This window comes from Argopecten irradians, chromosome 14 (assembly GCF_041381155.1).
Source record: "Argopecten irradians isolate NY chromosome 14, Ai_NY, whole genome shotgun sequence".
NCBI classification, from domain to species: Eukaryota; Metazoa; Mollusca; class Bivalvia; order Pectinida; family Pectinidae; genus Argopecten; species Argopecten irradians.
Genome location: NC_091147.1, coordinates 7,010,708 through 7,037,884, shown reverse-complemented (window position 1 = coordinate 7,037,884; position 27,177 = coordinate 7,010,708). Strand labels below are relative to the sequence as shown.

Below are 27,177 nucleotides of genomic sequence, written 5' to 3'. Positions count from 1 at the left end.
AAAACAAAGACGGTATGTATGATTAGAGCACGGAAAACAAAGACGGTATGTATAATTAGAGCACGGAAAACAAAGACGGTATGTATAATTAGAGCACGGAAAACAAAGACGGTATGCATAATTAGAGCATGGAAAACAAAGACGGTATGTATGGTTAGAGCATGGAAAACAAAGACGGTATGTATGATTAGAGCACAGAAAACAAAGACGGTTTGTATGATTAGAGCACGGAAAACAAAGACGGTATGTATAATTAGAGCACGGAAAACAAAGACGGTATGTATAATTAGAGCACGGAAAACAAAGACGGTATGCATAATTAGAGCATGGAAAACAAAGACGGTATGTATGGTTAGAGCATGGAAAACAAAGACGGTATGTATGATTAGAGCACAGAAAACAAAGACGGTTTGTATGATTAGAGCACGGAAAACAAAGACGGTATGTATAATTAGAGCACGGAAAACAAAGACGGTATGTATAATTAGAGCACGGAAAACAAAGACGGTATGCATAATTAGAGCATGGAAAACAAAGACGGTATGTATGGTTAGACATGTGTGACTTGGAGAGTTGGTCCAACTCCTGAACAAGGTCCAGACGGAAAACAAAGACGGTACGTATGATTAGACATGTTTGACTTGGAGAGTTGTTCCAACTCCTCAACATGGTCCGCACAGAAAACAAAGACGGTACATATAATTAGACATGTTTGACTTGGAGAGTTGGTCCAACTCCTCAACATGGTCCGCACAGAAAACAAAGACGGTTTGTATAATTAGACATGTTTGACTTGGAGAGTTGTTCCAACTCCTCAACATGGTCCGCACAGAAAACAAAGACGGTATGTATAATTAGACATGTTTGACTTGGAGAGTTGTTCCAACTCCTCAACATGGTCCGCACAGAAAACAAAGACGGTATGTATAATTGGAGGTGTTACTGTACATTAACTTTTCATTTAAACATTCTCAATAGTTGAAAGGCCCACTGTGCACTGATATTGGATATGTTACATGGTGGATGAAGAGTTACCAAATTTGTTCAAATGAATAACCTTGACCTTCATTCAAAGTCACAGGGATCAAATATGCTACAATCTTTAAAGACTAATGTGTACTTCATTTCTACTATAAGTTATATTATATCTATAGTCAGATGACTGTTAAGGCCCATTGGGTCACTTGTTATTGGTTATGCAGTCTGTGACTTTCAGCACTATCCTGGTGCTCATGACTAGTAATTTTAAGGCCAGACTAGTGTCAATTGTAATGAACTAGTCTGATTGGACTAGTGGCTCCACAACCGATTAAAATCAGTAAATGTACTAAATTTACAAGAGTGGTGGTCAACATATTTTATGAGCATTCTGTATCCGATTATTTCAGTCCGGATGCATAATTTTGTGTGATTTTGTGTTCACCAAAGCATCTAGACTGCAACTTGGATCAAAAACCGTAATTAAACTGATCATGACTGGAATGCATAAGCAAAGCAGCTGTATGTTTAATTTGGACTAGTGATGAAATAGTTGGACTAGTAAAATTTTGGGATTTACTAGCCCAAACGACTAGCAGCGAAAACAAGACACGTCACAGACTGGTTATGTCTTTAACAAGGTCAATAACATTCAAAATGTTAGAAAGTAGATAAATATATGATCTGGTTACAATCAAACATACAACATTACTTATCTTTGTTCACCCTCCAGAGAAAGAAGCACTAAGCAACAAGATGACAGAGCTCCTTAAAACCATAGATCGTCAGAATTTCCAGATCAGAAGGTAACAGTCAGGGGCTAAGTGAGGCAGGGATGGGGGGGGGGGGGGGGGGGGGGGTTGGATAAGGCTGAGGTCAGTTGAGGGAAGGGTGAGGCTGGTTGAGGGAGGGGTAAGGACAGTTGAGGGAGGGATGAGGCTGGTTGAGGGAAGAATGAGGTCAGTTGAGGGAAGGATTAGGCTGGTTGAGGGAGGGGAAAGGCTGGTTGTGGGAGAGTTGAGACTGGTTGAGGGAGGGAAAAGGCCGGTTGTGGGAGAGTTGAGACTGATTGAGGGAGGGGAAAGGCCGGTTGTGGAAGGGGTGAGACTAGTTGAGGGAGGGGTAAGGTTGGTTAAGGGAGGGGTGAGACTGGTTGAGGGAGGGGACAGGCCGGTTGTGGGAGGGATGAGACTGGTTGAGGGAGGGGTAAGGTTGATTAAGGGAGGAGTGGGGCTAGTTAAAGGAGGGATTAGGTCAGTTGAGAGAGGATTAAGGTCAGTTGAGGGAGGGGTTGACTTATAGCTTGTTAAGGGAGGGTTGAGGCTGGTTAACGGAAGGGTGTGTTCAGTTGATGGAAGGGTGAGGTCAGTTGAGGGAAAGTTGAGGTCAGTTGAGGGAGGGATGAGGCTAGTTAAAGGAGGTTTGAGGCTGGTTAACGGAAGGGTGTGTTCAGTTGTTGGAAGGGTGAGGTCAGTTGAGGGAAATGTGAGGTCAGTTGAGGGAGGGATGAGGCTAAGTTACATTTAACTTTTCATTTAAACATTCTCAGGAGGTTTGAGGCTGGTTAAATTATATCTATAGTCAGATGACTGTTAAGGCCCATTGGGTCACTTGTTATTGGTTATGCAGTCTGTGACTTTCAGCACTATCCTGGTGCCCATGACTAGTAATTTTAAGGCCAGACTAGTGTCAATTGTAATGAACTAGTCCAATTGGACTAGTGGCTCCACAACCAATTAAAATCAGTAAATGTACTAAATTTACAAGAGTGGTGGTCAACATATTTTATGAGCATTCTGTATCCGATTATTTCAGTCCGGATGCATAATTTTGTGTGATTTTGTGTTCACCAAAGCATCTAGACTGCAACTTGGATCAAAAACCGTAATTAAACTGATCATGACTGGAATGCATAAGCAAAGCAGCTGTATGTTTAATTTGGACTAGTGATGAAATAGTTGGACTAGTAAAATTTTGGGATTTACTAGCCCAAACGACTAGCAGCGAAAACAAGACACGTCACAGACTGGTTATGTCTTTAACAAGGTCAATAACATTCAAAATGTTAGAAAGTAGATAAATATATGATCTGGTTACAATCAAACATACAACATTACTTATCTTTGTTCACCCTCCAGAGAAAGAAGCACTAAGCAACAAGATGACAGAGCTCCTTAAAACCATAGATCGTCAGAATTTCCAGATCAGAAGGTAACAGTCAGGGGCTAAGTGAGGCGGGGATGGGGGGGGGGGGGAGGTCAGTTGGATAAGGGTGAGGCTGGTTGAGGGAGGGGTGAGGCTGGTTGAGGGAGGGGTAAGGACAGTTGAGGGAGGGATGAGGCTGGTTGAGGGAAGAATGAGGTCAGTTGAGGGAAGGATTAGGCTGGTTGAGGGAGGGGAAAGGCTGGTTGTGGGAGAGTTGAGACTGGTTGAGGGAGGGAAAAAAGGCCGGTTGTGGGAGAGTTGAGACTGATTGAGGGAGGGGAAAGGCCGGTTGTGGAAGGGGTGAGACTAGTTGAGGGAGGGGTAAGGTTGGTTAAGGGAGGGGTGAGACTGGTTGAGGGAGGGGACAGGCCGGTTGTGGGAGGGATGAGACTGGTTGAGGGAGGGGTAAGGTTGATTAAGGGAGGAGTGGGGCTAGTTAAAGGAGGGATTAGGTCAGTTGAGAGAGGATTAAGGTCAGTTGAGGGAGGGGTTGACTTATAGCTTGTTAAGGGAGGGTTGAGGCTGGTTAACGGAAGGGTGTGTTCAGTTGATGGAAGGGTGAGGTCAGTTGAGGGAAAGTTGAGGTCAGTTGAGGGAGGGATGAGGCTAGTTAAAGGAGGTTTGAGGCTGGTTAACGGAAGGGTGTGTTCAGTTGTTGGAAGGGTGAGGTCAGTTGAGGGAAATGTGAGGTCAGTTGAGGGAGGGATGAGGCTAGTTAAAGGAGGTTTGAGGCTGGTTAATAACAGAGGGGTGACGTCAGTTGATAGAAGGATGAGGTCAGCTGAGGGAAAGTTGATGTCAGTTGATGGAGGGGTGAGGCTAGTTAAGAGAGGGGCGAGGCTGGTTAACAGAGAGATAGGTCAGTTGAGGGAAAACTGAGGTCAGTTGAGAGAGGGGTGAGGCTAGTTAAGAGAAGGGCGAGGCTGGTTAACAGAGAGATAAGGTCAGTTGAGGGAAAATAGAGGTCAGTTGAGGGAGGGATGAGGCTAGTTAAGGGAGGGTTGAGGCTGGTTAATGGAGGGAGGAGGTCAGTTGAGGGAGGGGTGAGGCTGGTAAAGGGAGGGTCGAGTCTGGTTAATGAAGGAGTGAGGTCAGACAAGGAAAGGGTGGGGCTAGTTAAGGGAGGGTTGAGTCTGGTTAATGGAGGGAGGAGGTCAGTTGAGGTAGGGTGAGGTCAGCTGAGGGAAACGTGAGGTCAGTTGAAGGAGGAGTGAGGCTAGTTAACAGAAAGATAAGGTCAGTTGAGGGAAAATAGAGGTCAGTTGAGGGAAGGATGAGGCTAGTTAAGGGAGGGTTGAGTCCGGTTAATGAAGGGGTGAGGTCAGTTGAGGAAGGGGTGAGGCTAGTTAAGGGAGGGTTGAGTCTGGTTAATAGAGGGGTGAGGTCAGTTGAGGAAGGGTGAGGTCATTTGAGGGAGGGGTTGAGGCTGGTTAAGGTAGGGATGAGACCACTTAAAGGAGGGGTGAGACTGGTTGAGGGAGGGGTGAGGTCAGTTGAGGGACTCTGTTGAGGCTGGTTAAGGGAGGGGTGAGACTGGTTAAGAGAGCGTGATGAGACTGTTTGAGGGAGGGTTGTGACCAGGTGACTGAGGGGTGTGACCAGTTAAAGATGGTGTGTGACCAGTTGTTGAAGGGATGTGACTAATTAATGGAAAGGTTTGTGACTAGTGTGGTTTGAGTTCAGGGAGGGGCAAGTCTGATTGAGGTAGGCGTCGGGCCTGTTATTTTACCTTCCATATCCTTCTGATGTAAAAACTTGTATAGCCTATGATCATTATGCAGGAATTTGCGGTATTTTGTATGATCATTTATCTAGATTTTTAATCCATTTCTATTTTCAGTCTACAAGGTGATGTGAGGAAAGAGAAACATGTAAGTACCCATTGTACATAAGTCTGTATGAGTGTAATGTTTTATGTCACTGACTGGACAATCTTTTCAAATTTTGTATTGATTTTTTTTACAATTATTTTCAACTTATTTGCTGAGTATACTATTAGTCCTCATCTATTACATTATGAAATGAGTTAAAGTTAATTTTCATTGTACTGTGGTCATAGCCCTATATCCCCTTCGATCTTGCTGATGAATACTGCCCATCTTGATGATGACAATGTTTTAGTTATATATATATATATACTGTTGTCATGACTACAGGTTGCTGCCCATCTTGATGATGACAATGTTTTAGTTATATATTCTGTTGTCATGGCTACAGGTTGCTGCCCATCTTGATGATGACAATGTTTTAGTTACATATTCTATTGTCATGACTACAGGTTGCTGCCCATCTTGATGATGACAATGTTTTAATTATATATTCTGTTGTCATGGCTACAGGTTGCAGCCCATCTTGCTGATGACAATGCTGATCTCACTAAAGAGCTTGTCCAGTTGAGAGCTAAAATAACCAAATATGAGAAAGACCTTGAACAAGCCAAAAAGGTAAGGGTCATTAATCTTTGATTTGCTAATGTTTAGGCTATTGTCAAAAAGTGAAGGCTTCAACCAAAAAAATACAAATTTATTACTCAAATAATGCAGATTTTACACAAAAACCTATTACTTTATGATTTGAACATTTTTTTGTCAAAAGAAAATCATGGATAATGAAAATTAACTACTTGTTAAGTAATTACTATGTATATATTAACGTTATACTGTATATTAGTTAAATTTTGTGGTTGTAAAATCATGATTTACTGTTTAGATTTTATTGGCAGGGGTTGATTTTCACAAATTATCTTTGTAGCTGTTTAACACATCCTTCATACGATAAACTATAAACCACGATTTTCATTAACGTCACAAGGTATTGAATATCACCGAATTTGAATGGATCTGCAGCGAAATTAAAAACACCATGAATATAAGCAACTATACAATTAATCATGGTTTTTGAACAAAGACTTATTATTAAACATAATTTGTATTTATTTTGAAAAAATACTGTTATGCATATATAAACTCAAGTTTGAGAAGAGTTGGCATGAAATCTCCAAACTCTAACATCTTTCTATAAGTATATTCATACATAGTATATATATGATGTTTCTCACAGGTGATAGAGAGACAGCTGTCTAGCCTGAGTTCATTAGCAGATTCTGATGGCTCTGCGACCAGTCTTGACCTCAAAGTAACTTCTGCCATCTTCCAGGTCAGCATTCTCCACTTAACTCCTTATATACATCTATATCTTTAACAAAATTTTTGTTTTAAGATAAATCTGAGATTTAACTGATGTCTTTAAATGGCTAATTGAAAAATGATATTTTTAAATTATTTTACAAAAATAAATAGATATCAAAGTTAATTTAACAGTATACAACAATATTCTGACATACATTAAAACACGGTTATAACAAACATGTTAACAACTAATTCATGATTATAATTAATAATTCACAATCTCATTCCCCCATAAATATTCCTGTGAGATTATGTGATAATTATATATCAAACTGTACTTACAACGAAGTGAATTTGTTGGTCCATAGAGAGGCTCGTTATAACCATGTTTACTGTATTCAATAAAACAAGTATTGTTGAAATGATTTTAAACATTTCATTTGATAAATTCTTTGTTAACAAAAAGATTGGGCATCAGGCAAAGTCTGTTTGTACTATCAAATGATCTTACATAACTTTGCATTGTCCACTTTTGTTAGATTTTACACACAAACACAAATGACATAACAATCAATACTAATATCCCAAGAGAAGACAACTCTTACTGAACAAACTTTTCTGTCCCCAGGATTCCACCTTAAACTTGGCCCGAGAAACAAGCAGCGACCCTGCCATCCTGAGGTCACATCTGCGGGAACTCAAGGAAAATATTGAAAACCTTACAAAGGTAAAAAGCACCAAACTGAATTTATTTTTTCTTATTTTTTTTTGTAATATATACATGTATTATATGACAGGAGATGAAAAAATGTAGAGGCCAGCCATCACGAGTTTGAACTTCCTGGCTGCCAATTTTAAAACCTTGGACTCTCCGAATGCCTGCCACAGGCTCTACCAATGAATCCAGAACCATTACACTTTTTAACCTCACTTTTTATAGTCTTGGCCCAGCAGACTCCCCACAATAACAAAGGCTTGGGTTAATCTCTCTCTTTAAAGCTCCAATGCTTGAAATGGTTTTGACACAGGCACCAAACGTATTAGGAACGATAAAACGCTTAGCCAGACTGGTGTTCAAACCGAGGAGCTTTGAACACTACTAATTGCATGCCTGCTCACTGTCAATTGACCAGAACTGTCTATATTATGAAAGATAAAGTTTCAATTGATGTTCAACTACAATGATTAGCGATTGTGTTATAAATTTAATTTATTGTGATTAAATGAAATTTTTACATAATAGTAAGTGTGCTTACATGTTAAACTGTTTCTCCATTTTAAGTTGTATGAATGTAAATCTTTTTCAGGACCTTAGTCGAGCTGCTTCCAAAATGAAGGAGGTTGAGCTGCTTAACATAGAGCTAGAAAATAAGGTAGGCATGATCGATGTATGTTATATCATGTCATGTGTTTTTGATACTTTTCATAGAAAACGACGACAGTTTCACCAACAAAATAATGATGTCACAATGGATGCAGGGACGGTAATTCTATAATATGCAAAGACTGAACAGAATATGTGTTGCACAGTTACATGTATTTTTCTGTAGCTGAAAATTAATCAAAAATGAAATAAAAAACATCAAAGTTTGATTATAATGTTAAAGATGACTATGTGTATGAATTTATTGATTGTTTTGACCAGGTAGAGGAGTTAGAAAACAAACCACCTGAGATTGTCACAGAAACCACAACTATCATCAAAGAGTAAGTACTCACATACAAACTATCATCAAAGAGTAAGTACTCACATCACAACATCATCAAGAGTAAGTACTCACTCACAACTAGTCAAAGAGTAAGTACTCACATCACAACTATCATCAAAGAGTAAGTACTCACATCACAACTATCAAAAGAGTAAGTACTCACATCACAACTATCATCAAAGAGTAAGTACTCACATCACAACTATCATCAAAGAGTAAGTACTCATAACATCACATCATCCAATATCATCAAAGAGTAAGTACTCACATCACAACTATCATCAAAGAGTAAGTACTCACATCACAACTATCATCAAAGAGTAAGTACTCACATCACAACTATCATCAAAGAGTAAGTACTCACATCACAACTATCATCAAAGAGTAAGTACTCACATCACAACTATCATCAAAGAGTAAGTACTCACATCACAACTATCACAAGGTCATCAATCAAGAGTAAGTACTCACATCACAACTATCATCAAAGAGTAAGTACTCACATCACAACTATCATCAAAGAGTAAGTACTCACATCACAACTATCATCAAAGAGTAAGTACTCACATCACAACTATCATCAAAGAGTAAGTACTCACATCACAACTATCATCAAAGAGTAAGTACTCACATCACAACTATCATCAAAGAGTAAGTACTCACATCACAACTATCATCAAAGAGTAAGTACTCACATCACAACTATCACATCACTCACATCACAACTATCATCAAAGAGTAAGTACTCACATCACCACTATCATCCAAAGAGTAAGTACTCTCACAACTATCATCACCTCACATCACAACTATCATCAAAGAGTAAGTACTCACATAACTATCACAAAGAGTAAGTACTCACATCACAACTATCATCAAAGAGTAAGTACTCACATCACAACTATCATCAAAGAGTAAGTACTCACATCACAACTATCATCAAAGAGTAAGTACTCACATCACAACTATCATCAAAGAGTAAGTACTCACATCACAACTATCATCAAAGAGTAAGTACTCACATCACACAACTATCATCAAAGAGTAAGTAAGTACTCACATCACAACTATCATCAAAGAGTAAGTACTCACATCATCAACTATATCATCAAAGAGTAAGTACTCACATCACACTATCATCAAAGAGTAAGTACTCACATTACAACTATCATCAAAGAGTAAGTACTCACATCACAACTATCATCAAAGAGTAAGTACTCACATCACAACTGTCATCAAAGAGTAAGTACTCACATCACAACTATCATCAAAGAGTAAGTACTCACATCACAACTATCATCAAAGAGTAAGTACTCACATCACAACTATCATCAAAGAGTAAGTACTCACATCACAACTATCATCAAAGAGTAAGTACTCACATCACAACTATCATCAAAGAGTAAGTACTCACATCACAACTATCATCAAAGAGTAAGTACTCACATCACAACTATCATCAAAGAGTAAGTACTCACATCACAACTATCATCAAAGAGTAAGTACTCACATCACCACTATCACCAAAGAGTAAGTACTCACATCACCACTATCATCAAAGAGTAAGTACTCACATCACAACTATCACCCAAAGAGTAAGTACTCACATCACAACTATCATCAAAGAGTAAGTACTCACATCACAACTATCACCAAAGAGTAAGTACTCACACTCACATCACAACTATCATCAAAGAGTAAAGTACTCACATCACAACTATCATCAAAGAGTAAGTACTCACATCACAACTATCATCAAAGAGTAAGTACTCACATCACAACTATCATCAAAGAGTAAGTACTCACATCACAACTATCATCAAAGAGTAAGTACTCACATCACAACTATCATCAAAGAGTAAGTACTCACATCACAACTATCATCAAAGAGTAAGTACTCACATCACAACTATCATCAAAGAGTAAGTACTCACATCACAACTATCATCAAAGAGTAAGTACTCACATCACAACCTATCATCAAAGAGTAAGTACTCACATCACAACTATCATCAAAGAGTAAGTACTCACATCACAACTATCATCAAAGAGTAAGTACTCACATCACAACTATCATCAAAGAGTAAGTACTCCACATCACAAACTATCATCAAAGAGTAAGTACTCACATCACAACTAATCATCAAAGAGTAAGTACTCACATCACAACTATCATCAAAGAGTAAGTACTCACATCACAACTATCATCAAAGAGTAAGTACTCACATCACAACTATCATCAAAGAGTAAGTACTCACATCACAACTATCATCAAAGAGTAAAGTACTTCACATCACCACTATCATCAAAGAGTAAGTACTCACATCACCACTATCATCAAAGAGTAAGTACTCACATCACAACTATCATCAAAGAGTAAGTACTCACATCACAACTATCATCAAAGAGTAAACTCATCACCACTATCATCAAAGAGTAAGTACTCACATCACAACTATCATCAAAGAGTAAGTACTCACATCACAACTATCATCAAAGAGTAAAGTACTCGCATCACAACTATCATCAAAGAGTAAGTACTCACATCACAACTATCATCAAAGAGTAAGTACTCACATCACCACTATCATCAAAGAGTAAGTACTCACATCACCACTATCATCAAAGAGTAAGTACTCACATCACCACTATCATCAAAGAGTAAGTACTCACATCACCACTATCAGAGTAGTACTCACATCAAAGAGTAAGTACTCACATCACCACTATCATCAAAGAGTAAGTACTCACATCACCACTATCATCAAAGAGTAAGTACTCACATCACAACTATCACCAAAGAGTAAGTACTCACATCACAACTATCATCAAAGAGTAAGTACTCACATCACAACTATCATCAAAGAGTAAGTACTCACATCACAACTATCATCAAAGAGTAAGTACTCACATCACCACTATCATCAAAGAGTAAGTACTCACATCACAACTATCATCAAAGAGTAAGTACTCACATCACAACTAACTATCATCAAAGAGTAAGTACTCACATCACAACTATCATCAAAGAGTAAGTACTCACATCACAACTATCATCAAAGAGTAAGTTACTCACATCATCATCAAAGAGTAAGTACTCACATCACCACTATCATCAAAGAGTAAGTACTCACATCACAACTATCATCAAAGAGTAAGTACTCACATCACCACTATCATCAAAGAGTAAGTACCTCACATCACAACACTATCATCAAAGAGTAAGTACTCACATCACAACAACTAATCACTAGTATCCACATCAAGAGTAAGTACTCACACACTTAGCTATTATATATAATTGTATATCCTCTTAACAGTAATGATATGGAGAGAGTTTTGTCTTCTTATTCAAAAGATGGTTATAAATGTGACAGATTTAACCACCTCCCACCCTCCTCAACCACTCATTCTGATTAATTCTGATTTAAAATAATTGTTAATGGGTTTTATGAGTTTAACGCCCTATTAACAGCCAGGGTCATGTAAGGACGTGCCAGGTTTGCTTGTAGAGGAAAGCCGGAGTACTAGGAGAAAACACACTGACCAGTGGTTATAGTACCTGGCAACTGCCCCCTTACTTATTTGACATTTTGTTGTGGCAATATTTTTTATATAAATCAACATTTGTTTGTTCTAGAGTGATTGTTACCAAGGCTCCAAGTTTTTGTGAGTGTCATTTACCCAAGGTTGAGACGGTAAGTACTTAATTCATTTAACTTACAAATGTCAGGTTTTTTTTTATGTCTAATAAAGAATTAAATAATTAGCTATCCCATTATTTATAACTTTGCGTAATTGTCTGATAACCATTTGTTATAGTCCATGTAGTCAGTGTCATGTAGACTCTTCTATGTCAGCCACCGACCATCATTTTTCATTTCTGATATTAATTCTAGAACTTATAACTCAATGGATCTTATTTATGTTTACGAGCGATTTTAGCGATGGGCTAGAATCTGATATTTACAAATTGATATGGTACTTCACATTAATTATCATATTTTATACAGGCATCTGGGTACAGAGAAATTTCATCATGCTTGACATACATCGTAAATTTTACCTTAAAGTTAGTGATAATAACATTTACCATCATTATTTTGACTTATATTTGCAGTCATATGTAGTAAATATCATTTTACGGGAGAAGACGGAATATAAGTTTACAACTAATGTCTCTATACAGTATAATGTGCAAATAAACTACTGGAAATAGTCCAACAGCTAGATTTTTTTGCATTGTCTTTAGATTTAGAGGTAAATGGCTGTACAAAAAGTCTTTAAATCTTATTTGTTCATCTACTTTCACAATTATCTTTACAGAAGCCATCAGAAAACCTGGAGCTTGTGGCTGCCAAGGAGGAAATTGAAAAGCTGACAGAGAAAAATCAGTTTCTCAAAAAGGCTTTGTATGATGCAGAAATCAAACTCAGTGATGCCTACAAAGAGATTGCTGAGCTTCGTGTCCTGGTGGATAAGTACGAAAATGAACCTCCTGAGGTTATCAAAGAGGTCTGTTTACAAAATTATCAAAAATACTTTTGATACTACATTAGGTTTTAATATCATCATTTATAGTTACTGAATATGTGTATATGATGAACATAAATATAGTGTATACATCAATTATAATATAGTGTATAACATTCAATATAATATATAGTGTATAACATCAATTATAATATATAGTGTATAACATCAATTATAATATATAGTGTATAACATCAATTATAATATATAGTGTATAACATCAATTATAATACATAGTGTATAACATCAATTATAATATATAGTGTTATACATCAATTATGATATAGTGTATAACATCAATTATAATATATAGTGTATAACATCAATTATAATATATAGTGTATAACATCAATTATAATATATATAACATCAATTATAATACATAGTGTATAACATCAACAATCAATAGTTTATAACATCAATTATAATGTATAGTTATAATCAATTATAATAGTGTATAACATCAATTATAATATATAGTGTATAACATCAATTATAATATATAGTGTATAACATCAATTATAATATATAGTGTGTATAACATCAATTATAATATATAGTGTATAACATCAATTATAATATATAGTGTATAACATCAATTATAATACATAGTGTATAACATCAATTAAATACTATAGTGTATAACATCAATTATAATATATAGTGTATAACATCAATTATAATATATAGTGTATAACATCAATTATAATATATAGTGTAATAACATCAATTATAATATATAGTGTATAACATCAATTATAATATATAGTGTATAACATCAATTATATATATATGTATATTATATAAGTGTATAACATCAATTATATAATCATAGTGTAATAACATCAGTTATAATATATAGTGTATAACATCAATTATAATATATAGTGTATAACATCAATTATAATATATAGTGTATAACATCAATTATAATATATAGTGTATAACATCAATTATAATATATAGTGTATAACATCAATTATAATATATAGTGTATAACATCAATTATAATAAATATAGTGTATAACATCAATTATAATATATAGTGTATAACATCAATTATAATATATAGTGTATAACATCAATTATAATATATAGTGTATAACATCAATTATAATATATAGTGTATAACATCAATTATAATATATAGTGTATAACATCAATTATAAGATATATAGTGTATAACATCAATTATAATTATATATTGTATAACATCAATTATAATATATAGTGTATAACATCAATTATAATATATAGTGTATAACATCAATTATAATATATAGTGTGTATAACATCAATTATAATATATAGATGTATAACATCAATTATAATATATAGTGTATAACATAATTATAATATATAGTGTATAACATCAATTATAATATATAGTGTATAACATCAATTATAATATATAGTGTATAACATCAATTATAATATATAGTGTATAACATCAGTGTATAACATCAATTATAATATATAGTGTATAACATCAATTATAAAATATAGTGTATAACATGTGTATAACATCAATTATAATATATAGTGTATAACATCAATTATAATATATATAGTGTATAACATCAATTATAATATATAGTGTATAACATCAATTATAATATATAGTGTATAACATCAATTATAATATATAGTGTATAACATCAATTATAATATATAGTGTATAACATCAATTATAATATATAGTGTATAACATCAATTATAATATATAGTGTATAACATCAATTATAATATATAGTGTATAACATCAATTATAATATATAGTGTATAACATCAATTATAATATATAGTGTATAACATCAATTATAATAAATAGTGTATAACATCAATTATAATATATATAGTGTATAACATCAATTATAATATATAGTGTATAACATCAATTATAATATATAGTGTATAACATCAATTATAATATATAGTGTATAACATCAATTATAATATATAGTGTATAACATCAATTATAATATATAGTGTATAACATCAATTATAATATATAGTGTATAACATCAATTATAATATATAGTGTATAACATCAATTATAATATATATAGTGTATAACATCAATTATAATATATAGTGTATAACATCAATTATAATATATATAGTGTATAACATCAATTATAATATTAGTGTATAACATCAATTATAATATATAGTGTATAACATCAATTATAATATATAGTGTATAACATCAATTATAATATATAGTGTATAACATCAATTATAATATAAACATCATTATATATGTATAACATCAATTATAATATATAGTGTATAACATCAATTATAATATATAGTGTATAACATCAATTATAATATATAGTGTATAACATCAATTATAATATATAGTGTTAACATCAATTATAATATATAGTGTATAAACATCAATTATAATATATAATGTATAACATCAATTATAATATATAGTGTATAACATCAATTATGATATATAGTGTTAACATCAATTATAATATATAATGTATAACATCAATTATAACATTCAAATTATTTAAATTTTTAAGCAAATCAAAGGAAAAACAATATTTTTTTGAATTTTACAAAAAAAAAATGTTACTGAAAATATACAGACTTGTCTAATAAAATATGAATGTATAACTTTGGTAGACATTCAGTTAGGTTGAACAAAAATAAATAAATATTGATGGACCAAGTGAAATTATATTTAACGTCAAAAAAAAAAAAAAAAAAAAAAAGAGTTACTTGTAATTCCTAGTTGAAATAAGCAACTTTCAGATTGAGTACCAACTTATGCCCTTAGAGATTGTAAGGCAAAAAATATTACCCGAAAAACAGGACAAGCAAATAAAATGCTGATTTATTTGAAAGATGATATTTAGTAAATAATATTTATATTTGCTTGTCATATAAATTTTACTAGCCAACTAAGCCACTGTGAAATCTGTAGTGGTAGAACTCGAATCCAAAATGTGATGGTGTCGATAAGTTTGATGTTATATAGAGACATCAAATGATCACAATCAAAATGGCTGTTACATTGATTAAACCATTGGTTATAAAGGTTTACCTTGGCTAAACTTCAACAACTTGAATGCATGCATCTCCAGAGATCTTCAAAATGAGTATTTATATATATACATATACTATAATAAGCATTAAAATATCTTTTTTATGAAATCTATGGTCTATATACAATTTAAAGATGCCAGAGATTTGTACCAATCAGTTCATGATGCCCTATTAAAAAATTGAATACATATACAAATGTACGTATATATAGGTTTATAACCCAGATACAATAGTATTCTCCATACTCCAGGTGTTACCTGTACAGCCCCCTCCGACCCCAGTGCCTCCAGAGGTAGAAGAGGAACCAGTAGTTGAGGAGGTTGTGGTAGTCAAGGAGATTGAAGAGGTCATTGAGGAACCCAAGCCAGAGCCAATCGTAGAGGAGGTACCACCGCCTGCAGAGCCACCCAAGGTAGGGGTAGGGGAGGTAACTCATGTTGCCCTCTCAAAAACAATTAACGGGTAAATATATATGGTTGAAATATACATAGACAAGGTAACTGTTGCAGTCCTCTCAGAAATATGATGTACTATTATATGCTTTAAACATGTAAGAGATCAATATGGGTAACTCCTGCTCTCTCTCACAAATATTACAAATCATACACAGAAATAAAATTTACTGTTTTCACAGTATGCATACAGAGGGAAAAACATCTGTGAACCTCAATTTTCTTAATCTTTATAAAGAATACAACAAAAATTGTGTACTGCCTGATTGCCTTGAGAATAGTGTATCATGAATTGTATAAACTGTATGACGTCAGGACCAGTATATTACCAGCCATTAAAACAAGGTTTACGAATTATACTGCTTTTTATTATTTTCTTTCGCATCTGTTAATTCTGCAATTTCTTTTTGAAACCAAGTTCATAAAATTTTACAGATTTTAAAAATTAAATGGAAATATCTTTAAATATATCAAAATATATTTTGCAAGAGATTTATATTACATTTGGGAAGATTTGAAAATTTAGGAATGAAAATTGTGTGCGAAAGAAATTTGGTTTACAGTACTGTGGATTGAGATAAAAAATGCCATAAATGATGCTGAAATAGACAGGGATTCACTTTTAACTCGTTATATCGTATTACTTGTGTCTTTACTGATTCCTGTAGATGAAGAAGGGATCCATACAAGAGCCACCTAAGATGAAGCCAAAGCAAGCTCCTCCCAAACCTAAGCCAGTCCGCAAGCCTGCCGCCTCCAGAAAGGCAGCACCTAAGGTGACTATACCATCTAGCCTAATAAACTTTACCTTTCCCTACTCTTGTGTAAACTTTCCTGATAAATCAAACTTTCCTGATAAATCACATGTGACTTTGCATTTTATATTGTGTACACTACGATGTTTAATTTTTTCATTGTGCTTGTGTGAGCAAAAGGCATAGCTAAATACTGCCTGTCGATGAGTCATTTATAATTTTATATCCCTACATTTGTGACTTTATGTTATACTTTGTATTTCCAGAAATCTGTCCTGCCTCCTATTCGTCATAAGAACCCCCCTCCACCAATACCCGATATGGATGACGTCACTCGTAAGGAACGCGAGCAAATCTTATGGACTGTAGGAGAACTTCAGGCCATGGTAAACTAAATTTTGATTGTTTCTAGAAAAATACTTCCAATCAGCTTGTTATGAGTTTTTGAATTAGATATTAATTAAGTTACCTCAATGACACTAGTATCTCCTTCCAAAGCTCATCCTCAATCACTTCAGAATGTATATATTGCTGGAATATGTCGTAGCAAAATGGAGACACTTCACGAGAAAAAAATGACCAATCACAGGACTGCAGAGACTTCCTTTCAAGATAACAGAGAGAGTGATGCTCAATTCAAAGCAACACAGTTGACACAGTGTAGTACCTTATTCTATACTTTTGATGTACATCAAAGGACTAAATTTCCTGTTGCCTCCAGTTTTGTTGACATATTTCTAAGGGTGGAGTTAAAGTCAGTGATTGTAACCTCTGGAGTATTGAGGATGTCCAATGCTTACCTTAATAAGTCATAAGATATGTTTTTACTCTTTGATTATGTCCTAGACTGTAATAAAACATTTGTGTTGGAATTTCATTTGATAGTTGTAACAAATAATGTTCTATTGTATCTGGCTGTTTTCAACATTTGTTACAAATCATTCTCCCCTGAGTATGTTGTTCATCAATTCATATATTATATCAGAAGCTGAGTTCCTTCTATTATCTAGTTCTTTGTTTTGCCTTACTTGATTAACATTGGCAAGTTATCAATCCCCAATGTCTTACAGATGTAACTTATGAAATGCTCAGTTCATGGGTTAAAATGTTACATATGGATAAGTTAAATATATCACAATTTTCACATGTGAATCACAACGTAATAATGCAAAAATATTGTCAGATTTTGGTTTTCGTCCACAGATAAGCCGCACTCCCAATTTTCAGGGAAAAAAGTCGCGGCTTATCTCTGGAAAATACAGTATATATAATATCACATGAATCTTTTGTAATGAATCGATGTATTAATTGTTGGTTTTATTTTTGTTGTAGTTGAATGGGATTATACAAGACATTATGGAGTTTTCCACTGTAGTAGGAAACATGATTTATAAAGAAAAGGAAGAGGTAAAGTTCAAATTATCTAAATGGAGATTTATCTAAATAGAGATCAAAGTATCTAAATGGAGATTTATCTAAATAGAGATCAAAGTATCTAAATGGAGATTTATCTAAATAGAGATTAAAGTATCTAAACCGAGATTTATCTAAATAGAGATCAAAGTATCTAAGAGATATCCAAGAGATTCAAGGTGTCTGGAAAGAAATTAAAAGTAACAAGAGAGAGAGAGATTCAAAGTGTCTAAAAAGAGATTAAAGTCTCTAGATAGAAATTTAATGTGTCTAGATAAAGATTCAAAGTTTCTGGATAGAGATTCAAATTGTCTAGATAGAGATTTAAAGTATCTATATAGAGATTCACGGTGTTTAGATTAAGATTCATAGTATCTAGATAGAGATTCAATGTGTTTAGATTAAGATTCATAGTATCTAGATAGAGATTCAATGTGTCTGGATAGAGGTTCAGAGTGTCTGGATGGAGGTTCAGAGTGTCTGGATAGAGATTTAAAGTGTCTGGGTAGAGATTCAAAATGTCTAGATAGAGATTCAAAGTAGATAGAGATTCAAAGTATCTAGATAATGATTCAAAGAATCTAGATAGAGATTCAAAGTATCTATAAGAAAATTCAAAGTGTCTAGAGTGTGAAGGGTAACATTGCTGTTTTCACCATGCAGAACTTTATTTTATTCCTAATTTGCTTGTCTTTAAAAATATTGTTGTTTAGATTGATAATTGATTTCTTTGACATATGATCATTTTTTAGAGAATGGTTGAATTCACTAAGAATAGAGCTTAATTGATAAAATATATGCAGAAAATCTTATAATTATGAGCAGGACAATTGTCTCATGAGTCGATAATTACACCTTTCCAGGACCAGATTCAGCAGCCAGCTCTGAAAACGTTTGATTTTGCACAAAATCCCACCCCTATAAAATCAAAGGTGAAGAAACCCATCACTGATCGTAAAGAGTTGGAGGCTAAGGACAAGAAAAGTCAGGTGTTCTTCCTTGGACAGAAGGCCGTCGGCACAGTGCGAGAAATCTACGAAATTTTGTCTAGTTCTCTCGAGTTGTTGGTAAGATCTATATTTATTGATACCTTTGATACTTTTTTAGCTCACCTGGCCCAAAGGGCTGGTGAGCTTATGTCATGGTGTGGCATCCGTCGTCCATCTGTTGGTCCATCGTCCTTGTGTCAACAATTCCTTTAAATCGCTACTCTAGTCCTAGAGTTCTGCATGGATTGTAACCAAGTTCGGCCAGAGGGAATGGGGACAGAATCTGTATGAATTTTGGTTCTGACTCTGCCGGGGGCAGGAGGGGCGGGGCCTGATAGGAATTTAAATATTTATCTATATTGCCCCTTCGTTAGAAAAGAAACAATGAACCTGTATTCAGAACATAACTTTACATTAGATTACATTACAAACCAAGTGAGCGGTATAGGCCCTCTATTAAAGGAGTTCTTTTGTATTGCCTTAATTGTTTGCCACTACTATATTCTTTGTGGTGTTATATTGTACCAATAGTCAGATGACCGTTAAGGCCCATGGGCCTCTTGTTACCTTAAATTTCTTTGCATACAGTTAGCTAACTACCTATATCAAATCTTGTTGTAACATGTATGATTATTTAATGGATACAAGAAGAGTTTTAAGGTTAGTTTCATGGACCTTTGAAATGGTAGTTAAATTTTGATCTGCAACATTAATAAAGTGAACAATCAAATGTACCATACTATATGAAATTTGTCTTCTCTGATGGAACTCTGAATGTTTAGTCTGAAGACCTAACAGATTGTCTGTCCTTTGTAGCATGAAGAATTTGAGATGATCTACAAATCCTTTAAGGAGGTCCAGCAGCGTAAAGCAATAGAGAAGGCACTCCTATCTGGTCAGTTACCGGAGAACATCAAACTGCCCGGACACGAGGCCACCGGGGGACCCAAGACGGCCAGTATGAACTTCCACGGGGCCACCACAGAGTCTCTCCTCACCTATTACATCCATGCCTATGGACAGCTACAGAAAACTCACGGCAGGAAGCCTGGCCATGGCGGTGGTGGTGGTGCTGGGAACAGAAGTGGGGGCTATATGGTCTCTGACCATGTCACAACAGAGCACCGATCCAAGACCCTTTCTGTGACTAGCATTTCATCAGACAATGTAAGTGACTCTTTATCTACTGTACATTATGTTTCAGTTCACAGGACAGTAACGGCATTTATCACACTATAGATGCCATATGACAATCATCAGTAGTTTGATGGTGATACAAGTTCATTGGTCTGTCAATATTAAGTCAAACCAGCATGACCCTTACATTACGTTCATTGGACGTTAAACTAATAAAACCTATATATTAACACTTGTTATCTGACTATTTGAGGCAGTTTTGAGTAAAGATTTTAAGTGTGACTGTTCATGAATATGGACATTTCAGCTGCATAGTTTAATAGGGAACTTCTGTGCAGATAAGTGTTGGAATCTTTATGGTAAGTTATATGGAATGCCAGCACTAGCTGTCAATCTGCTCTTAGATGGGATGGGTCACCGCTCCAATGGATCGGGTCTGGCCTCAGCACATTACAATATACAATAATAAACAGTTTTGTCGGACCAACTGTGAACTAAGCAGTGTATTCGTATACAAGTTACCGGTATAAGAATTACAGTTAGTTAGTGTCAGATTAAGGACAAGATGCAGGAATAGTACCTATGTTTAACCGTTTTATCTGTACCTTTAACTTGGCTTTTCTGATCAAAGCTTTGAATAATATATTCATTTCACAAATGATAAAACAAATTGTTATAACCAAACTCGTGTCTTGGTAATCATTCTTACACTATACACTATATACATGTACATACACAGTGCATATGGCTATACTCAATCTATCAAAAAGGTTAGAGTTTGTCTCAATTTGAAGTGGAATATAAGCAATACACTTACACAATATTATCTAATAAATCATGTTACCCATCCACAGAGAAACTAAAACTTAAAGTCTGCCTAGCTATAGATTAGATATAGTACAGTTACCAGAGAACAACTCAATATCGTGTTTTGGTACCACTTTTATACTTACATTTCATAGGCTATAAAATAAAATGATTTTATTGCAGATATTTTAGTGTTAAACCAAACATAAGGCTGTGGACTAGGGTGTGTGTGGGGGATGGAGGTTGGGTAAGGCACTCATTGGTAATTTGCGATACTAGCTCAAATGACACTTCAGGTCCAAAATGAATGGTAACTGGGAGATGTGTGGAAAGCTTTATCTATTATTATGTAATAGGACACAGAATTGTACATTAAGCTGCATCTACAAGGGATCAAACTCAGAACCTCTGACTTACTTATAGACTGCACCATTCAAAATCAGGACCTCTGACTTATAGTCTCAACCAATCAAACTCTGAGGACTTCTTACTTACTTATAGTCTCAACCAATCAAACTCAGGACCTCTGACTTATAGTCTCAACCAATCAAACTCTGAGGACCTCTGACTTACTTATAGACTCAACCAATCAAACTCAGGACCCCTGACTTATAGTCTCAACCAATCAAACTCAGGACCTATGACTTACTTACAGTCTCAACCAATCAAACTCAGGACCTCTGACTTACTTATAGACTCAACCAATCAAACTCAGGACCTCTGACTTATAGTCTCAACCAATCAAACTCAGGACCTCTGACTTACTTATAGTCTCAACCAATCAAACTCAGGACCTCTGACTTATAGTCTCAATTAATCAAACTCAGGACATGTACACTGACTTATAGTCTCAACCAATCAAACTCAGGACCTCTGACTTATAGTATCAACCAATCAAACTCAGGACCTCTGACTTATAGTATCAACCAATCAAACTCAGGACCTCTGACTTATAGTCTCAACCAATCAAACTCAGGACCTCTGACTTACTTATAGTCTCAACCAATCAAACTCAGGACCTCTGACTTATAGTCTCAACCAATCAAACTCAGGACCTCTGACTTACTTATAGTCTCAACCAATCAAACTCAGGACCTCTGACTTATAGTCTCAACCAATCAAACTCAGGACCTCCGACTTATTATATCCAACCAATAAACTAGACAACTCTCAACCAATCAAACTCTGAGGACCTCTGACTTACTTATAGACTGAACCGTCAAAATCAGGACCTCTGACTTATAGTCCTCAACCAATCAAACTCTGAGGACTTCTTACTTACTTATAGTCTCAACCAATCAAACTCAGGACCTCTGACTTATAGTCTCAACCAATCAAACTCTGAGGACCTCTGACTTACTTATAGACTCAACCAATCAAACTCAGGACACCTGACTTATAGTCTCAACCAATCAAACTCAGGACCTCTGACTTAAGGTATGACTTACTTACAGTCTCAAACTCAACCAATCAAACTCAGGACCTCTGACTCATAGTCTCAACCAATCAAACTCAGGACCTCAGATTATATAGTCTCAACCAAAACTCAAACTCAGGACCTCTGACGTTATAGTCTCAATTTAATCAAACTCAGGACATGTACATCTGACTTATAGGAATATCAACCAATCAAACTCATGACCTCTGATCTTATAGTATCAACCAATTAAACTCAGGACCTCTGATTTATAGTATCAACCAATCAAAACTCAGGACCTATCTGACTGATAGTATCTCAACCAATCAAATTAGGATATCTGACTTATATAGTCTCAACCAATTAAACTCAGGACCTATGGACTTATAGTATCAACCAATCAAACTCATGACCTCTGATGACTTATAGTACTTTTGCGGCATGATTTTCAAAAAATAGTCAAATATGACCCATCTTAGCACTGGATGAAATGGGGGTAGGGTTGTGAGTTACAAACTTCAAGCTTACAAAATTGTTAAAGTTTGATCGAGGACCCCATGTTTTTATATGATATTTGAAAAATATATTATATTGGGCATATCATATACAAATATTGTGAAATTGACATGGGCTTTCATTTCCTTTTTGGCCTATTCATTGATTTTTTACGGGCGAAAATATGGCAAAACATGATAATTACGTATAGAAACGGTCCTGGGAAAATAACAAAAATTAGTTAGCATTTGTAAAAATACAAGAGTTTTGTATATTGTTCTGTCGTTATGAGCTTTAGGACAAAAAATCAACAGGATCGAGACTACGTTCACCCTAATATTACAGAAAACATAATTTTATGAATTCTTCTATTTTCGGCCAGCAAATTTGCATGGATGGTATATTTCAAGCTCAAATATCTCAAAAAGTAGTTCGAGAACACCCATTTATCTTTACAGATTTGAAATCTACATGAAAAATGCAAGAAAATAAGACCTGTTAGAAAAAAATGACATGGGTTTTCCCAAAAGTATGGAGCTACCTTAATTATAATTTCAACCAATCAAATTCAGGAACTCCTACTTATTTATAGTCTCAACCAATTAAACAAAGGGTTTCTGACTTAAACTTACAGTCTCAACCAATCAAACTCAAGATCTCTTACTTATAGTCTCAACCAATCAAACTCAGGACCTTTGACTTACAGCCTCAACCAATCAAACTCAGGACCTCTGATTTATAGTCTCAACCAATTAAACTCAGGACCTCTGATTTAATTTTAATTTCAACCAATCAAACTCAGGACCTCTGACTTATTTATAGTCTCAATCAATCAAACTCATGACCTCTGACTTATAGTCTCTACCAATCAGCTATAAGCCTTATCTTATACAGGCCATAGTTCCAATGTAATCATTCATATGTGACTATGAGAAAATAAAGGACAATTGATACATACATGTATATAGATACCAAATATTGATATTTAACACTGTTATTCTGACTGTAGATTTCACCTGTATGACCCCACTTTGTATTGATCTAAATTTCAAATGTAATATAAATCTCTCCACATTGTTTGGCTACAAAGTTATTTGTGTTTGATTTAGGAAATTGATTTTGCATGCCTTAAAAAGGTACTGACTGTTTCAATCAGCTCTTTGTGACTGTTGTCATAACCATGCAGTAGCTAGACTAAGTATTACTTATAACTGTTCAGTGGTGTAGGAAAACATTATATATGGATGTATTTATTATTGGTGGTGTAGTTATAGTGATATACCAAAATACCTGCCAAATCATATGGTAGGTAATGAACTTTTTTGTGGGCTTTTTTCTTTATTTTTTTAATTGATTTCACTACTCCAGCAAGTCAGAAGGATTCCAGACTTGAGACCCTACATGGCATCCATCTTATGTCATGCAACCATCTGAGCAAAGGGAAATCTTATCTTGAAAATTGTATCACTTATTGGCTAAAAGTCATATATACAACTTATTTCTTGTAGTTCATTTGATTATTGTGTGAAGGTCATTAACAGCTTATTACCTGAAGGTAATATTTTACCAGTTTTTGTGTGAAGGTCATTTACCATGTATTGTGTGAAGGTCATTTACCATGTATTGTGTGAATGTCATTTACCATGTATTGTGTGAAGGTCATTTTTACCATGTATTGTGTGAAGGTCATTTACCATGTATTGTGTGAAGGTCATTTACCATGTATTGTGTGAAGGTCATTTACCATGTATTGTGTGAAGGTCATTTACCATGTATTGTGTGAAGGTCATTTACCATGTATTGTGTGATGGTCATTTACCATGTATTGTGTGAAGATCATTTACCATGTATTGTCTGAATGTCATTTACCATGTATTGTGTGAAGGTCACTTACCATGTATTGTGTGAAGGTCATTTACCATGTATTGTCTGAAGGTCATTTACCATGTATTGTGTGTAGGTCATTTACCATGTATTGTGTGAAGGTCATTTACCATGTATTGTGTGAAGGTGATTACCATGTATTTTGTGAAGGTCATTTACCATGTATTGTGTGAAGGTCATTTACCATGTATTGTCTGAAGGTCATTTACTATGTATTGTGCGAAGGTTATTTACCATGTATTGTCAGAAGGTCATGTATGACTTATTTTCCATTTGTGTGCAAGTCTGATCTACCACATATTGTCTGAAGGTCTTTACTATTAACTATAGGAAGGTTATTAACGATTTGTTGTCCAAGTGCCGTTAACCAATGACAAAGAGTATGAGATATAGAGGCTATAGTTACCAGTTATTGTCTCAAGGTCATTTACCATTTTTATGCCTAATAATCACTTACTCTCTGAAGAACATTAAATTATGTTATCATTAGTTACTGTGAGTCTCCTAGTAGATTCGTTAGATAAACTGCTAACTCTCCTAACCATTGGAACGGATACCTATGAGGGGAATATAATCCTTTACCTTAAATATGACAAAGATTCACAGGTACATGAATTGTATAATATGACAGAGCAAGTGTGACATGAAGGTCAACCATGATGTGTTTTAAGTCATCAGTTTTTGACTGACTACTTGCCAGACTTGGGAGGTAGGGTTCATTAAGGGGGGATGTTACCTAACACAGATAAATGGTCTATTAGCTGTATAGGTATTAGACACTTGTCAATTAGCAGCTCACTTGCTGTGCAGTGATTGGCCACCAAATCTATAGTAAGGTAGGATAGCTATTGATAAAGTGTCGAGATTTTTATTTCAATTTCAATAAGAGTCTTTAATCTACTGTGTGGTATAGCTGCATGTATAATCATACTTAAGTACTTAAAGTATTTAAAATCCACATAGAAGGTATTTGTGTACCCAACAGGTGAGTTAGAAATGTCAGGTAGAGCTCGTCGGGCCCAGAGCTGCAGGTGAAAAATTAATGCTCTTATCGGGAAAACTTGGTGTGTTATGCCGGTCAAACTAACCACAGTGTTTTTTATTCATTAATCAATATAGTTTTAAAGAGAAAATACTTGAGACACTAGGCATGAAAATCTATACATGGAGGTTAAAGTCGTGTACACAGATTGTTACAATCAACATCTACACCGATACTTGTAAGTATCAATTTTGTATGATGATGCTTCTATTTAACGTTCATACAAAAATTCTGTAATCTTAATCTTACAATATGTTCCTTTGCACAGTTTTGCAATTGATTTTATCTTTAAAAATTATATTATATTATTTGCACAAGATTTACATAAATTCAACTTTTATAAAAATCACAATATATCAGACTTGTATTCTTACTAAGTGTACATTAAACATATCTGGTGCAAGTCATAATAATAGCTTTGTTTCCATCTATATAGATTTAGTATTATCACATGTACTAAGTACTAAATTACTATATATGATTTTGAAGCATAATTTTTTCTTAGAAAGTAGTGAGCTAATTGCAGCAAAATCAATCATTGTTCAATGATAAGTCAATATTAATCGCCAATTAAAATTTCATATGTTTTCAGCAGATCATATTTTAGTTCTGAAATAAATGTGATTAAGCAATAATAGTTGGTTGGAATGTGCAACCTGTTCAAATGAATACTAAAATTATGGTGAATATTTTCTGCAGTCTGATAAAAAGTCTTTGTTAAATCCGGAATTCAAAAGGATCATAAAATATGCTCCCTTTCTACATTTTTTTTTTACAAATATCATTTTGGCTGAATGTACTAAATTCTTTGTGTAATCAGAGTAAAATCCCTATTAGTGATTATTAAATCTAACACCTTGAATGTCCAATCTGAATGGGTGTGCATGTATTTAGCTACTAACTACATTATTATGTATTCAAAAATTTGCTTCAAATTATTTATGCATATTTATAGATGTTTCATGTCTTCCTATTTGCCTAGATGTCTTAAATATTCATGAGAAGAAAATGCTAACATCAACGTTCTGATATAAAGTAGATAGGAACAATCACAACAGGCAAAGGACACCTCATTGGTTCATCTTTTCTTATCAGCCGATTTCACCGTTACGGAGCTTCATATCAGGACACCTCATTGATTCAATTTTTCTTGTCGACCAATTTCAC

The 27,177-nt window shown here is 34.5% G+C and overlaps 1 protein-coding gene across 2 annotated transcripts in view; it reads left to right on the top strand.

The window, feature by feature from the left end:
- The window catches only part of LOC138307627 (myosin-11-like), a 36,249-nt gene extending 15,598 nt beyond the window's left edge, over positions 1–20,651 (top strand). Inside the window, exons 11-25 of one of the 2 annotated variants that reach the window (XM_069248433.1) lie at positions 1,712–1,784; positions 5,024–5,054; positions 5,523–5,627; positions 6,244–6,339; positions 6,940–7,038; positions 7,619–7,684; positions 7,957–8,018; positions 11,661–11,718; positions 12,347–12,535; positions 15,870–16,031; positions 16,740–16,847; positions 17,093–17,212; positions 18,159–18,233; positions 19,103–19,306; positions 20,045–20,651. In XM_069248433.1, coding sequence (XP_069104534.1) covers positions 1,712–1,784; positions 5,024–5,054; positions 5,523–5,627; positions 6,244–6,339; positions 6,940–7,038; positions 7,619–7,684; positions 7,957–8,018; positions 11,661–11,718; positions 12,347–12,535; positions 15,870–16,031; positions 16,740–16,847; positions 17,093–17,212; positions 18,159–18,233; positions 19,103–19,306; positions 20,045–20,467 — 1,871 coding nt within the window. In that variant the 3' untranslated portion in view covers positions 20,468–20,651. The remainder of the gene's footprint in view (positions 1–1,711; positions 1,785–5,023; positions 5,055–5,522; positions 5,628–6,243; positions 6,340–6,939; positions 7,039–7,618; positions 7,685–7,956; positions 8,019–11,660; positions 11,719–12,346; positions 12,536–15,869; positions 16,032–16,739; positions 16,848–17,092; positions 17,213–18,158; positions 18,234–19,102; positions 19,307–20,044) is intronic. The other variant, XM_069248435.1, reaches the window with a different exon arrangement.
- Positions 20,652–27,177: the final 6,526 nt, after the last annotated feature.